At 39.2% G+C, this 16,858-nt stretch overlaps 1 protein-coding gene and 1 non-coding gene across 3 annotated transcripts in view; both read right to left on the bottom strand.

Annotated features, from left to right (window-relative positions):
* KAT2B (lysine acetyltransferase 2B) overlaps positions 1-16,858 on the bottom strand; it is a 103,044-nt gene that overhangs the window by 16,427 nt on the left and 69,759 nt on the right. For both annotated transcript variants that reach the window (XM_042903586.1, XM_042903587.1), the window contains 5 exons: positions 15,573-15,698; positions 12,909-13,045; positions 10,188-10,396; positions 8,897-9,023; positions 828-938 (listed from right to left, as the gene is read on the bottom strand). In XM_042903586.1, the coding sequence (XP_042759520.1) occupies positions 828-938; positions 8,897-9,023; positions 10,188-10,396; positions 12,909-13,045; positions 15,573-15,698 (710 nt within the window). The remainder of the gene's footprint in view (positions 1-827; positions 939-8,896; positions 9,024-10,187; positions 10,397-12,908; positions 13,046-15,572; positions 15,699-16,858) is intronic.
* Positions 9,205-9,311, bottom strand: LOC122198966. The gene has a single exon (XR_006193252.1). It is a non-coding gene; the product is annotated as a U6 spliceosomal RNA (small nuclear RNA).

The following is a 16,858-nucleotide window of genomic DNA, read 5'->3' as shown; positions in this document are numbered from 1 at the left end:
TGTTATCACTTTTGTAGTTAGGAAAGTGTTTAGGGATTATAAAGCACTATTAAAAAAAAAAAAAATATGCAGCCAAAGAATAATCCTTAAAAAGCTGAGCTGACAGGGTTGAACACCACTATTCTTATTTGTTTGCAGTCATGACTACACAGGTATATACAATTGTCAAAGCTTATCAAAATGTTGGTTTAAGATCTGAGCATCTTATAAGTCAATTATACATCATTTTTCTAAATTTAGATATAATTCTTTAAATACTACCTTTAACCCCCCCCAAAATAAATAAAAAATAAAATAATAAACAAATATTATCTTTAACCCGAAAAAAAAAAAAGTTGAGGTGAAAACTTCTGGTAAGAAAGGACCAAGGTGGCAGTCACATTCCTAGCCTTATGTGTGCTGCTGAAGAAGGATTGTCTGAAGCCCTTCATAAACTTCAGAATTTTCTTTCTGCTGTCATAAATGGCAGCTTCCCAGAGGCTGAAACTATTTGTGTGATAGATGGAGAACTCTATTTACCCAGTCCTTAGGCTGGAAATTTCTCCTTAGCCCGGGGATACCATATATTAGAATTCCAGGATGCAATAGAATACTTCATTTATAGATGACATTCATTCATTCACCCAACAAATATTTATTTAGTACTTACTATGGGCTGGTTATACCCTCTACTACAGTCTGAAGCTTACTACTGACTTAAGGATTAAAAAATGCATGTCCTTCTTGTAAGTAGAAAATGATAGAGGAAAAACTTATTTGGATGAAGCCTACCTGAGAATATACTAAGAAAAGAAACGACAGAACAGAGTTACACGTGAACAACCTACCTGTTTCTTGAAATAACCAATTGCATATTCATCTGCATATGTGAGAAAGTTCAGGATGTCATGCTTTATATGATATTCTTTCAAGTGATTCATCAGGTGTGTTCCATAGCCCTATGTGAAAGTTAGTACACAAACATATTAGGTTCTGGAGAAAGGACATTCCTACAAATTCACTGGGAAATGTTGGCAAATTTAGGAGTTGGTACTTTGATACATGTTACCAACATAGACTAACATCCGTTCTCGCATTTCTCAACTTTGAAGACGACCTACAAAACCAAAAAATTCAAAATCCTTGAACTGAGATATAATCAACATTTAAAAATATAAGCTTCTGATTCTTTGAAAAAAACACACCAAAGCTACAAGCGGCTAGTTCAAACCTAAAGAGTGATGGCTGAATATTAATAAAGCAGTTTGGGGACTAAATATTCTGATTTCTGCTTATCTTTAAAGTATTTGAGAACCTGAGATGCAAACAGCAATGTAAATGAAAACTGCTAGGGCGCCTGGGTGGTTCAGTTGGTTAAGCATCCAACTTCAGCTCAGGTCACGAGCTCATGGTTTGTGAGTTCGAGCCCTGTATCGGGCTCTCTGCTGTCAGCTCGGAAGTCCCCTTCAGATTCCGTCTCCCTCTCTCTGCTCCTCTCCTACTCATGCTCTCTCTCTCTTTCTCAAAAATAAACATTAAAAAAAAAAAAAGTGCTAATCTTTACTAGAATACTAACCCAAGTGTTTCCTGTATGTATACAAATCAGCAACCCTTCCAAAGAAATGTAATCATATCACATAGACAGGGTTTTCATCTTTGTCTTATCAGGCCTTTCCAAGCAAGGTCTAAGAAACCCAGGATCTCTGAGAGAGTCAGAAGACATAAGAAGTAAACTAAAGACAGTGAACAATGCTGAATAAATTAATGATTGAAATACGAAAAAAAAATGCAAGTATCAGGTTTTTCAGTCATATACAAAGCTTAGACAAAATCTATACATTTAAAGTGACTGTTTTAGAACTTCATTAAAAGAGGGAAAAGTAAATCCAAGCATCCAGACACAAATACCCTCACATAAATATTTTAGAATTTGGTGACACACTTTTCTAAAGAACTCAAATGTGCTTACTCACGGAAATTTAGTTGCACAGGGGGAGAAGGATCTTTGAAGTCATTTGATCTAATTCTCTATCCCATGTGACGCTAGAAGGCTTCTGCCATCTATCCTGAAAAGGCGAGCTGTTAGAACCCCGCCAGGATAGGGGGATCACTTGGCCCTTACATAGGTCAGTTCATTTTCAGATATTGTTATGGTTGGGAAGTTCTTCCTAAAGTTTACCCGAGATCTGACCCTTTCTTATTTCTACTTATTGACCTTAGTTCTACTCTTAGAGTAACAAAGGATCATTCTTGCTCGTAATAACTCTTCAAGCCCTTCGAGACTATACTCTCTCATGCCCAACCCTACCTCCCAAACCCCATGTGAAATACCATTGAGGTTTTAGTCCTTCCTTAAAAGGCATGACTGGAAGACCCCTTATTAATCTAATCATTGTCTTTAGGGCTTTCTCCTGTATATCCATGCTCTTCTAAAGCAGAGATCCCCGGACCAAGCATAATAATTAGGGGATGGTCTGCCCAGTGAATAGGATAATAGTATTACCACCTGATTTTTCCAGAAATTATTCTTCCGTTGATGTTACCCAAAGGACATCTTAGCTTTCCACAAACATATCCCAATACTGAAATATTGTGACTTTCAATAAAACTTCGATAAAAAGAGGAATGAAATGTCTCTTCCCTTGAGGAGAAGATGGTAAAATGGGGAAGATAAACCCATAAATACAAAATAACACTATAGAGCTGTGCTGTTCAATATGGTAGTTCATAGCCACATGTGGCTTTTGAGCAACTGAAATGTGACTAGCTGAAACTGAGATGTACTAGAGTGTGTAAAATACACATCAGGGAAAAAAAGCTCAGTAACAGCTTACCCTTATTACATGTTGAAATGACAATATTTTGGACATGTTAGGTTAAATAAAAAATACAAAATTAATTGCACCTGTTTCTTTTTACTCTTTTAAATATGGCTACTCAAAAATTTAAAATTATGTATGTGGTGGGGCGCCTGGGTGGCTCAGTCAGTTGAGCGTCTGACTTCAGCTCAGGTTGTAATCTCACGGTTCGTGGGTTCGAGCCCCACATCGGGCTCTGCGCTGACAGCTCAGAGCCTGGAGCTTGCTTCTGATTCTGTGTCTTTCTCTCTCTCTCTCTCTCTCTGCCCCTCCACTGCTCACGCTGTCTCTGTCTCTCAAAAATAAATAAATGTAAAAAAAAATTTTTTTTAATTATGTATGTGGCTTGCATTTGAGGCTCAAAGTATATTTCTATTGTGTAGCATCGGTATAGAATCATGTATTTGTACCTATAATAAAGAAAAAGGCTGTATGGTATTTAAGAGGGGGAAGGAGGAAGGTACATAAGGAAAAGAACCTGTTTAAGCTAGGCCTTAAAAGAGTTTGTCAAATGGAAAGCAAGGTAAGAGGATGGATTGGAAATGTAAATGTAAAGAAAAACAAACTTATATAAAAGTATTATAAAGAAATATTGGAAAATTGGTTTATAACATAGGGGTACAAAAAGGCTTCCTAAAAAAAATGTAAAATGCAAAAGTATAAAGGAAAGAACAGATTAAGTAGATTACTTCAAATTTTAAAACTCCTTAAAGATATTATGAGCAATTGAAGATACCATAAACAAAACACAAATGACAACTGACAGCACAGTTGTCAGACATATTACAAAGATTTAACATCTTCTATGGGATCAGTACAAAAAAAAAGAAAGACAGGGGTGGCCTGGGTGGCTCAGTCGGTTAAGCATCCAACTCTTGGTTTTGGCTCAGGTCATGATCTGGTGGTTTGTGAGCTCGACACCCACATCAGGCTCTGCACTGACAATGTGGAGCCTGCTTGGGATCCTCTCTACCTCCCTCTCTCTCTGACCTTCCCCTGCTCTCATTCTGTCTCAAAATAAATAAACTTTAAAAAGAAAAAGAAAAATGGTCAAAGCACAGGAACAAGTCATAGGTATCACCAAAAAAAATAAATCCCGACGTTCAACTTCAGTAGTAATTAGAGCACTCCATCGGGAAATGCAACATACTGTCACTCAAGAGTATGTCACCATCTCTAAGGTTGATGGTATCCAGTGTCAGTAAAGACAGGGGAAATGGTACTCTGCAAAACCATTTACACTGGTAAAAATGTAAATTGGTAAGCCCATTGAGAAGGGCAATCTAGAAATTTTTTTTTTTTTTTTTACTTCAGACAGGCCATATTCAATTCTGTGTAATTCCACTTCTCAGCGTCCAGAAAAACATTTCCAAAAAGAGCACTGTTTGTGAAAGAAAACATCTGTCAATAAACATAACTGTCTTCTTTTTTAAAAATTTTTAATGTTTATTTATTTTGAGAGAGTGGGGGAGGGACAGAGAGAGCAAAACAGAGCACAGAGCCCGACGTGGGGCTCAAACTCACAAACTGTAAGATCATGACCTGAGCCGAAGTCGGATGCTTAACTGACTGAGCCACTCAGGTGCCCCAAACATAAATGTCTTCAATAGAGAATATTATATAAATTATGTTGCTTCCACATTATTAAATGCTATAGAAAGAAAATAGCTTTATATCAGCACTAATAGAAATTTCTGCAATGATGGAAATGTTCTTTATCTATGCTATCCAATATGGTAGCCGTCAGTCACATGTGGCTATTGAGTACTTGTGTGACTGAGGAACTGAATTTTAAATTTTATTTAATTTTAATTGATCTAACTATAGGTTTAAATAAGCACATATATGCACTAAAGTTGAAAGAGCTCTAAGACATTATGAAAAGTGTTTATGTCAACAGCAACAAAACACATAGCCGCTCTTATAAACAGGTACATTTCCCTGCACGTAAATCAGTAAAGAAGCATCCGGAAGGTTGCACATGAAGTTGAGAATAGCGGGATGGCAGGGGGAAGGGGGAGTGGGATTTTTGCTTTACCTAAAAGTGTGTTTATGTATGATCTATGTAATTAAAAATTATGTTTAAAGAAAAATTAAAAGAAAACTAGAAAAAAGAAAAGGTTGGCTAGTTGGAGGGAACTGCATGGGCATAGAAATAGCAATATTTAGGAATTCATAAGAAATGCATCTTCTGACAAAACTCACTTTAACATAGATAAAGTTGATGGAAGAAAGCGAGGCTTTTGTTACAAGGGGTTAATAGGCCATAAACTTTCTAAGCTTTGCCCACAATCCAATAATTTTCCTCAAGAAGAACAGTAATGGTTCTTTTGTAAATAGCTTCTCAAAACCCACATAAGATATTGTTCATCACTGGCCACTTATTTGTCACCTTGCCAAATAAATTTTCCAGATTCCAATCGCTTAAGAGTAAGGGTTGTATCTTTTAACTTGAATCCTGTCTAGTACTGTGACTGGCACTAGAGGTAAAACATTTCCTTGATTAGCTTAAATGTTTCCTTGGCAGGCAATTAGCAATATTAAACCACTATATACAAATGTTTAGATTTTCACCTAGAACTTTCTCCCTTTATTGGTCCACCTTTATTGTTAACTATCACCAAAGGTTTTATTTACTTATTTTTTTAAATTTGAGTTTCTGATACTTTATTTTTTCTTTTTTTTTTTAATTTTTTAATGTTTATTATTGAGAGACAAGAAGACACAGAGCTCATGAGCAGGGGAGGGGCAGAGAGAGAGAGAGGGAGAGACAGAATCCGAAGCAGGCTCCAGGCTCTGAGCTGTCAGCACAAGCCTGACATGGGGCTCGAACTCACAAACGTGAGATCATGACCTGAGCCAAAGTCGGACGCCCAGCCAACTGAGCCACCCAGGTGCACCAAAGGTTTTCTTTTCTAAATCCATCTAGCAACCTTAGTGTTTATTTAAATATTAAGATATATAAATATTAGCTCCGTAACTTTAAGCGTGCATGATAACAAATCCAAATAGTTCTGAGATGACAAGATAATTCTAAAACCAGGTGACGAGCTTCAAGTAAAATCTCAAATGTTATCTTGCGTGTGCTCTGAGTGAGATAAAGTCACATACAAATCTTATTTCCTCATTCTCAGGAATTTATATGCAAGCTGGATTCTCTAAAACGAGAGGAGGCAAATTTGACAGTATCATTTAGCCAAGATTTTTAACATATTAAATAGAAATCTAAAACCTCCACTTATGAACTTGAGGTTTTTTCCACATAGGTGCCACCAACACTTGCTTTTATCAAACTTCCCCATTTTTCAAGACTAATCTTCATTTTCTAGAACTACAGTTTCAAGTCATTTACAAAAAGTGGCTTTTTCTAGTTCCTCCTACTGGGTTTGTAATATTTGGCCACCTGCCTGCAAGTCTTTAGAAAATTACATGGTTTGGGAAAAAAATAAACTGCCCTTCTGGGAAGTAATAACACAGAGTATCCAATTCATATTAAATACCTTTAGTTTTCCTCTGGTGGCCCTAAAAGCGTCCACGTCACCCTCAATCAACCTCTCCAAACAAGGTGCTTGGTGTAAGTTTTCTCTGCAAACAAAAACTTTGCAATCTTTTTCTGAAATCATAAACTAAGGACATGTTTCCAGTTCCCTCTCCCTATGAAAAGCCAAACAAATTTTGCTTTTAAGTACGTCTCTAAACTCTGCATACTTGAAATTGTTTCCCACTTTGGCGAGCAGAAACGAAAAAATGATACGCACAGCAACAGCACCATCTAAAGACACGTTGTCAGAATTCCTTGGAAAAAGTGCGAGACGTCAGTTTTGAGCCAGTTTGGGCTCTCACCTTCCCCAGTCAGAATGACAGATGTATGACTGATGAATTTTGTTTATCCTTTGCTGCTCAGTACTATGAGTCAAAGACAAAAAGCCCCACTTGTGCTTCGTGAGAAGAAATCAGCAGCTATCATGGGCTCTGTGACCAGAGTAAAGCCATTGATGAAAACCAAAGTACCCACAGCACCGGCTGTAGCCCTCAATCAGAGAATGATTCCTACCAGTGACTTACTGCTGGTTTTTGTAAACGGCAGTGCTTCTTTGCAGCTAGAGCAAGCAACAGTGTCCCTAGACCTGCACTGCCCGATATGGGAGCACTGGCCACATGTGCCCAGGGAGCACCTGAAATGTAGCTAGTCCAAATGGGGACGTGTTCTAAGTGTAAAACACATCCTAGGTTCCAGAGAGTTAGTACAAAACAAAGAATATAAAATGTCTCATTAGTGATTCTCTGTGACATTGAGTACAGTGACACCTCTTTGGGTAGTGGGTAAAATAAAATACGTTGTTAAAATTAAATTTGCCGTTCAGGCTCTGCTCTGTGAGAAAAGAGAAAAGAAAAGAGAAAAGGAAAGAGAAAAGAAAAGAAAAGAAAAGAAAGGAAAAGAAAGGAAAGGAAAGGAAAGGAAAGGAAAGGAAAGGAAAGGAAAGGAAAGGAAAAGAAAAGAAAAGAAAAGAAAAGAAAAGAAAAGAAAAGAAAAGAAAAGAAAAGAAATTTTGCCAGGGTGCCTGGATGACTCTGTCCGTTGAACATCCACCTCTTTTTTTTTTAATTTTTTTCTTAACGTTTATTTATTTTTGAGACAGAGAGAGACAGAGCATGAACAGGGGAGGGTCAGAGAGAGAGGGAGACACAGAATCCAAAACAGGCTCCAGGTTCTGAGCTGGCAGCACAGAGCCCAACGCGGGGCTCGAACCCCAGACTGTGAGATCATGGCCTGAGCCGAAGTCGGATGCTTAACCAACTGAGCCACCCAGGCGCCCGAACATCCATGTCTTGATTTCGGCTCAGGTCATGATCTCACGGTTTGTGAGAGGGAGTCCTGTGTTGGGCTCTCTGCTGACAGCGGGGAGCTTGCTTGGGATTCTCTCTCCCTCTCTCTCTGTTCCTCTCCCACGGGCACTCGCGCTCTCTCTCTCTAAATAAAAACTTAAAAAAACGAAAATTTAATTAAGAAAAGAAAATTAATTTTGCCCGTTTCCTTTTCTTTCAATGTAGCTACTCGAAAACTTAAAATTACATGCATGGCTCACATTTGCACACTGCATCATATTTCACTGGACAACGTTGCCTCAGACATTCCAGTCATTTTTTTTAGCAGCTATCTAATCCTGAGTTAATTGTCTTCCCACTATTTGCCCTAGTTTTGCATGATAGTTTTTAGGGTTCCCAAAATACCAAATGAATAATAAAAACACATTTCCTGGTTCCATATTCCTAAAAGCAGCAGCAGAATAGAACAAGACATACACTAGATCTGAGGTCTTTCTGACAACAGAGAGTCTACAGTTTATTCCAGTCAGACTGCAACACCAAATGCAGTTTCAAGGTAACAGCCTCGCTCCTGGGGAGGAAAGAACCAATGCCAAGGCCAAGTGGGAAGGTAAATGAGCCACACACACAGACAGACACACACAGGTAGGCATGCACACGCACATGTGTGCACACACCCCGCATTCCAAACCCAGCATGAATACTTCTAAAACACAGACCTAAATTTCTTCAAATTTTTCATGACTTCCCTTCTAGAATTTCTTTAGCCCTTGACTGGTTTTAGAGACAAAGCCATAAGACATCTTCCTTAAGTGTAAGCCACCTAAATCATGTAGCCCATGCCACATCCTTTCTGGTGGTTCAGCATTACCAACTGTGTGTGTGTGTGCCTGTGCGTGTGGAAATTAACAATGAACAGTGAGATTTCTTTTCAAACCTCCCTTCAGTTGCCATAGACTGTACTTCAGTTGCATTTGGGGCTGTGTGGGGTCCTTGTTCCTTGCCCCAGGTCCAAACCATTGGGAGAAGCTGACCTATTGGGATATGGAACCATCTACTCTTGTCACACACATACACAGACACCTGCAGCCAGAAAACTCTTCTCGGAAAGTCCTGAACTCCACTTTAGACATTCTGCAGACATGATACAGAGACAGACCTTGCCAAGCTCCACAACTTTAGGGAGAAGCACCGCATTCGGTTTTTCTTCTAACACCTTGGGTTACCCTTACCTTGACTTGCTCATTTGAGGTTACAGCACAGAAAACAATCTCTGTGAATCCTTGGGATGGGAACATACGGAAACAGATACCACCGATGACACGGCCATCTTTAATTAGGGCAAGGGTTTTGTGTTTCCTGAAAGAATAAGATTATGGCAAAGTTTTACCTATTTTGGTTATATAAAAATACTTTTTGGGGTGTGCCTTATGAACCAACCAGGATAGGAGGGGAGTGGTTTTCTGGAGTTTCTATGGCTGCTTCCTTTATCTAACCACTATCTTGGCAGAACATTCTTTTATTTTTATTTTCATTTTTATTTAATACAGAATGTTTCAAGAATCTGCATGTCATCCTAGCTCAGGGGCCATGCTAATCTTCTCTGTATCGTTCCAATTTTAGTGTATGAGCTGCTGAAGCCAGCACAGAACATTCTCAATGTGGACTCTAGAGTAAGCTTGCCTGCACAAGACTTCATTCATCCAAAAAAAAATGTCAGCCACCTACGAAGGGCCTGAGGTTTACAAATAAAGGACAAAGTATGTGTGGAGGTGCTCACCGGGACTGGAATGGTGCTACACTCAATGCCAAGGGTCCCAAATTGAGGGTTCAGAGGGAAGGCACAGTTGTGGACAAATGTGGCACATGTTTCTGAAGAGTTTACTCTCACTCAAAAATATTACAGAAACATGATGGAAGAGAATACAAATCCACATGTACAGTTCGTCAAAACCTGCACTGTAGCATCTCTTCAGAACTTCCAAAATGTCACACTGAATGGTCACATGCAGGGATCACAGTCCACATAGGCTGTGGGGCTATATGCGTTAAAATACATTCAATTAGAGACCTTTAGGTTTTCTGTTGTTGGGGTTTTACTTAAAGCAACGGATTTTCAAATGTACCTGTCTGATAGCTCAGGAATCTTCCCATAGTTAAGACCCAGCAACAGTGGTACCTGTTAAGATACCAAAATCAAGCATGTTTTTGGCTATGAAAAAAGTGGGACCCTTCTTGGTGTTAATACTTCACTACTGTAATGAATGAAGCACAGGATAGTCACCAGCCACTCAAAGTAGAAACCTTCGTTATTATTAACAAAAAAATGTATGAATTGTTGAACAAATAATCTTACTGCTTTTAAGCATGGCACTTAGCCTGATAGAGCTCTGTATTCCCTGGCACGACAAGAGGCAGCTGGATTCAGTGACCCTGGCTGACTTCTAGTATCTGAGTGGTTCCTCCTTCATTTAAAAAGGAAATAAGAAAGAAAGAAGAGCCAGGCAGTCGAGCACCACTTACGGGTCAAAGACAAGCCGTGTGATATACTCTTTGGGCATCCGGGGCAGCTGGTGGGAGAACACATTCTGGAGACCGACTAGCCACATCAGAATCTTCTTGTTGGGTTTCTGGTTCAGGGAATTGCCGACCACGTGAAATTCAATCACACCCCTGCGCTCCTCCAGCCTCGCTGCCTCATCCCTGGCTGAATGTGCTGACAGTAAATTGGTCTGCAATGTGGGAGACAAGAGAAATCAGGCAGAGCTCTTCTCTTAAGACAATGGAGATGGGATCTCAATGTTTCTCTTACTTGTTCTAATAAGATGCTCATTTGTGGATTTTCAGGGACCCAAACAACATATACAAGTTACGAAAACAAAACAGAAAAGGGAGAAAAAACATTTTGAGAGATTACAGTATTATATATGTACATGCATATTTATTGTAGATTAGGAGTCATCAAACCTTCCTGCAAAGGGCCAGATCGTAAATAGAAGGTCTCGGTGGCAACTAGTCAACACTGTTGCCACACAGACATACACACACATGAATGGGCGTAGTAGTGTTCCAATAAAACAGTAATTAAAAGCAGAGGGAGAGCAGACCAGATTTGGCCTGTGTGCTACTCTTTGGTCTAGAGGAATCCCATCTGGCTGAACTTTGTAGAACCCTCAGGATGACAGACCCCCCCCCCCAAATTCTCACTGCAGTCCCGACAGTGGCAGTCACGTTTACAGTGTCAGCACCTCTTTTTGGAAGATAGTTTTCTTTCCAGAGGGTCATCTGTTGACCCACTCCACCACAGCTGGTGGCACAATCCTGTGCTGGCACTTCATGCTCCCCATTCTATTTAATCCACCCAGGGATGTGCAGGTAAATGTTCAACAAATAGCTCCTGGGGAAGAACAGCCCCAAATGGTAGCACTTGCTCATCCCGTTGGTCTACATCTGGCTGCCCAGGTGACCAGGTTCCCCTGTGGTCAACTTCAAGCTAACACTGCGTTTAACAACCAGGTCACAAAATTCCTGAAAATTTAACAACTGCCTTGTGCACACCTATACCAGCCAACTCCAGTTCACTATCAAATCCACCCAACAAATCTGTTAATGTGTGACCACATCCACATGTCACAGCTGAAAAACCGAGCTGAACTAATCTGCGAAGGTACTAACTCCTTGAAAGACAAGTACAGAAAAGGTACTACAGTCTTAGATTCCCAGGACTGGATATATCTAACAAGAAATGAGAAGAATAATCTTACAATGAGATCTTTCTCTTAAAACATTCCTGTTCTCTGAATTATCCTCAATACTATCAAACAAATATCTAAGGACACATGACAAATTAAAAATGGATGGAGCAGAGCCACGTTAAAAAAATTTTACAAGATATTGTATAAGATAATCTCCAAGACATCTCTTCATTTCCTGGAAGCTGTCACAAATGTCTTAAACTGCCCTGCCCGTGGATGCAATGTAATGGGATAACAGCAAAATTTTTACCAAAAATGCTTTACTTGAATCGAATCATGAATAAATAGACAAATCCAAAAGGGGTCATTATGGAAAACTAGGGAGCAGGATTCTTCAAAATGGAACTGCCATTTAAAAAAAACAAAAAACGGACTGGGGAACTGTTCTAGATTAAAAGAGACTAAAGAGATGAAGAGAAAGAACTAAATGCCATTCATGATCCCTGGCTGATCCTTGAACAACAGCAACAAATGTTATAAAGGACATAATATGGTTATATGGGGAATTCAGATATGGGCTCTCTATACATTAGGCCAAGGGTCAGACTGTCTTATAAAGGGGCCAGGTAACAAGTAGCTTAGGCTTTGTAGGTCCTACACCAGCTGTCTTAATTATTCAAATCTGCTCTTGTAGTGCAAGGCAGACATAGACAACATGTTTAAATTATACTTTATTTACAAAAACAGCCAGTGGGCTAGATTTGGCCTGTAGGCTGTAGTTTGCCAATCCATATATTAAAAAATGTTTTGACCTGGCTAAATTTTCTGAGTGGTAGCTACACTGTGGTAATGTAAAGGAATAGTCTTTATCTTAAGAAATACAGGTAAAAATAGGGGTGAAATGTTGTGACACCTATATTTAATTCTGAAATGGTTCCAAATGGTTCACAGGAGAGAGAGACAGAGGAAATGCAAATGTGGCATGTCAACAATTGGTGAATCTAAATAAAGAAACTAGGGGGGGCGGGGGGGGGGGGGGGCACCTGAGTGGCTCACTTGGTTAACTCTTGATTTTGGCTCAAGTCATGGTCTCACAGTTCGTGAGTTTGAGCCCTGCATTGGACTCTGCTCTGACAGCACGGAGCCTGCTTGGGATTCTCGCTCTGCCTCTCCCCTCTCGTGTTCTCTTTCTCTGTCTCTCAAATAAATAAACTTAATTAAAAAAAATTCAATTGGAAAAAACTATGAATCTCCATCACGAAATTTTTATAACATTTGTCAGGATTTAAATTTTTCAAGTTAAAGAGCTGAGGGAGGTGGGAACACCTTCAGCTGTGTGAGATTATTAGCATATTTCTCTGTGGTGTGATATCCACCCAGGGGCACCACCTCTCCACCAGCTTTTCTTGCCCTCCACACCTTGACCACCTGGTTGAATGTAAACCAGGGTAGCCTTAACATGCTATCTCTCAGTGATACCACCCCCACCTGCAACAGTTGGAGACAGAAAAGGGCTACCAGCTGGCTGCTCTGGTTTACCCTTGCTGACCTCTGGTCCAAGCATTGCTGCAGGGTCCGTGATGGTAGACATAACCTCGTCAATTAATTCCATTGGAATATCCCCCATAACCCGGGGTTTCTTGGCCTCCTCCAAGGCATGAGAGTCATTCATTTTCCTCTTTTCTCCTGTGATGATCAAAACAAAAGGGCAAACAATGGGTGATCGTAAATACAAAGCAGATAATACGTGACAACTAATCCAAATAATTTTCTATTAACATTGATGGGCATGGAAGTCAACTCTCCATTTACCCAGGAAGGGGTGGCTGTGGAAGATGGGAAAGAGAAGGGAGGAGGTCCCAATAATCACCAACCACAGATACATTCAGAATATTTTCTACTTTCTATGATAATTTTTTAACTTGCTATATGAGTTATGTGTTCATTTGCAAATGCAAGGGGTGATTTCAGTTATCACTGGTTATTAATCTCTAAATTTAGTCCCTTTGTGGCCAAAGAACATGGTTCATATGATAACAAAACATCAAAAATTTCTGAAACTTACTTTAGAACCTAAAATATGACCAATTAATTGTAAATGTGTATTGTCTTCTTGAAAGTAATGTGTATTGTATGATTTTTAGGAGTAATGATCTCTGTATATCCATTAGAGTAAGCTTACTGATTATGTTTTCAGAGTTTCTGTATCTTTTTTGATAGCTTTGTCCATTTGAACTATGAATTACTCAGAGATGTTGCTTCAAGCCTTCAACTATTGGTTGATTGGGTTGTTTCTCTTTCCAGTTCTGGAAATTTCTTTTATGATGTATGCATGCGTGTATATGTATAGGTACGTGTATATTATGTATGACTATATATATTTGACCTATACTAATGAAATGTTTATTTTGCTAGTGAATTTAATTTTTTCATTATAAAATAACCCTCTTGGGGCACCCAGGTGGCTCAATCAGTTAAGGTTCCGACTCTTGGTTTGGGCTGAGGTCATGATCTCATGGTTTCATGAGTTCAATCCCCACATCAGGCTCCGTGCTGACAGTGTGGAGCCTGCTGGGGATTCTCTCTCTCCCTCCCTCTCTTTCTGCCCCTCCCCGACTTGTGCTGTCTCTGTCTCTCTCAAAACAAATAAACTTTAAATAAATAAATGAATCCCTCTTTATCTCTCACAATACTTTTTTGCCATAAAATGATACCCCACAAAGTGAGTAGGGCCATTCTCGACATGTCACATGCTGGGAAAAGCCAGGCAAAGGCAAAGAGAACTTTTTCCCACTTTCTTCCTTAGATTACATGGTGGCTTGTTTGTCCTTTCTACTATCATGGTTGGTTTTTCCTCTTTTTTTCCCCCTGTCATAAAATGTCATAAATTTATTTTTACAATAAGTTTAAAATTTGTTTAGATGTTCAAATCTAATTATTCCTCACTTGTGAATCCCACTAGGCACATTTCCACACATCTTTAGTTAAAGGAGCAGAACAATGTAACGTATCTTGTCTATATGAGATGCTTCCATAAACATTATACCACTTATTAAATGGCTTTTGTTGAGTTCTTGTTATTATAACTCTTTTTTAGTTGTAAATGAGAATATTTTCAGTCATTTGACCAACATGCCTCCAAATTCTATGATTCCCCAAAAAGTAATGCTTTGAACTATTTATTTTGTAGCCAAGGTTTATAATAACATGCCCCAAACTTGATAAATTGCTGTTAGTGTCATTGTAAGAAAGTATCTGAGGCTACATCCAAGCTCACTGGCAAAGAGTTTCTGCATTGATGAGTGGCATCTCCCTTGGAAGTGAGAAAGTAAATGGTGGCACACATGTTAAATATGTGGTACTGCATTTAAAATTCTCTTCTTTCCTCTGGTCTGACACTTCTTTAATGTCAAGATTTGGTCATATCCAAAACGTGTGTGATGTTAAGCCCATGGACAGAAGGACAACCTTCAAAACATTCTGTAACTAGGAAATGCCTTTAGGGTCAAGAGATGGTTTTGCCCACATGGCAGATTACATTAGCAGCCAAATTCTTTACCCTCCAGGTATCCACACTCTTGCCATGTGACTTTGCGGTTCTTCCTACAAAAGAAGTAAGAGTACATTTCTCCACCCCTTGAATCTGAGTTCGACCATGTAATTGGCTTTAGTTGACAAAATAAGGCAGGGGTGATGGTATACCAGTTCTGAGTCCAGGCTTCTAGAAACTGTATTTCTACTTGTTCTCTGGTACTTCTGCCATTGTCAGAAGGACATATTCTGCTCCAAGAAAAGCAGCCCAGTGATCCCAGGAGGAAGATGAGAAATATTTGGAACAGAGATGCTCCAGTTTAAGTGCTCTAGCCCAGAACAGAGCCCCCAGTCAATAGGTAGGCTCACGAGCAAGCCTAGCAAAGACTGACTGAATGAGGTTGGCTGAGATCTACAACCTACCAGGAAACACAGAATGAGTGAGCTACGATAATAAATGATTATGGCTTTAAGACTCTGCATTTTGGGTTGCTTTGTTGTTTAAGACTCTGCATTTGGGTTGCATTTTGTAACTAACCAATTCAGCTCAAAGTGATTTCCAGCCATAAAAATCCTGGACATACACAATCTGTAGCTGGTCTAAATCTACCTTTTGCACTCCTGAGATAACAGGACTTCTATGGCAATCATTGCCCTCTCTTATGCCCCCTTACAAGCTTACCTGGGTTTGCCTCAAGCCCAGAAGAGCCTTTGCAGGAAGGACTGGTGCTCCCTCCATTAGGTTGCTCAAGGGAAGATGAGTTTGAATTATATGAAATGGTCCCAGCTACAGGAGGTGGACTGATAACTAGCCCCAAAAAGAAAAACAGGAATTAGGTGACTCCTTTCTTAAGCAATAAGGAACCACGTGCACATGCAACCATCCCATTCCTGCCCAACACCACAACAAAATCATCTTTAAAATAAAAGCCATGGAGGGACACCTGGCTGGCTTGGTCGATGGAGCATGTGACTCTTGATCTTGGGGTCATAAGTTCGAGCCCCACGTTGGGTGTAGAGATTACTTCAAAATAAAATCTTTTAAAAATGAATGAATGAATTAATTAAAATAAAATAACAGCCATGGGGCCAAAATGAACATGATAATAATAAATGGATCATTAAATAAATAAATAAGTGGGGAGAAGGTAAAGGCCTTCCTTATAGGAGAATACCAATAAATAAAAAGGAAGGAATCATGGACGTTAGGGGGTAAAAAAAACACTTGACAGCCAGCATGTAATAATTGATTCAAGGAAGAATCATCTGTGCAGGCTAAACCTTGGGAGTATAATTTTGATGAAGACAGGCTAGTTTCAAAGTATCTCTCTACAAAAATACTTCTTTATTGCAAAAGGAAAGATGGTTAACACTGCAGTGGAGAAACCATGTAAACACTATCATAACCAAGTGATCAAGCTTATACCAACAACGAGGGAGGCCAACATCATGTGCCTCCTGAGGTCAGACAAAAATTGCTATAAACCACAGGATTGTGATTAGAGGCAAAAATGGAAAATAGCCTATAGGTTAGGTAATAATATTGCATCAAGCTTAAATTCCTTACTTTGATAACTGTACTGCTGTTAAGTAAGAGAATGTCCTTGTTCTTGGGAGATATTCACTGCGCTCTGTAAAGGGGTATGAGGTTTGCAACTTTCAAATAGTTTAGAAAAAAAAAAAAAGAAGGGAGGATGATAAACCAAGTATGGCAAAATGTTAACAAGTGGTGAATCTGGGCGAAGGATATAGAATATACCAGATTTCTTTGTCCTATTGTTATAACTTTTCTGTAAGTTTGAGAATATTTACAAATTAAAAAAACATCTTTTCTTTTCTTTTCTTTTCTTTTATAAAAGCCATTGTCAGAAATAGGATATTGCTTTGCCAGTGTGCTGCTGATTGGTAGCTAGTGTGGTGAGAGCAGATGAAGAATACAGACATTTTCAGTGGCACTGGTCACGTACA

The sequence above is a fragment of the Panthera leo genome, chromosome C2 (assembly GCF_018350215.1).
Source record: "Panthera leo isolate Ple1 chromosome C2, P.leo_Ple1_pat1.1, whole genome shotgun sequence".
Taxonomy (NCBI): Eukaryota; Metazoa; Chordata; class Mammalia; order Carnivora; family Felidae; genus Panthera; species Panthera leo.
The sequence above is the reverse complement of the archived record's forward strand: the minus strand, read 5'-3'. Positions and strand labels throughout refer to the sequence as shown.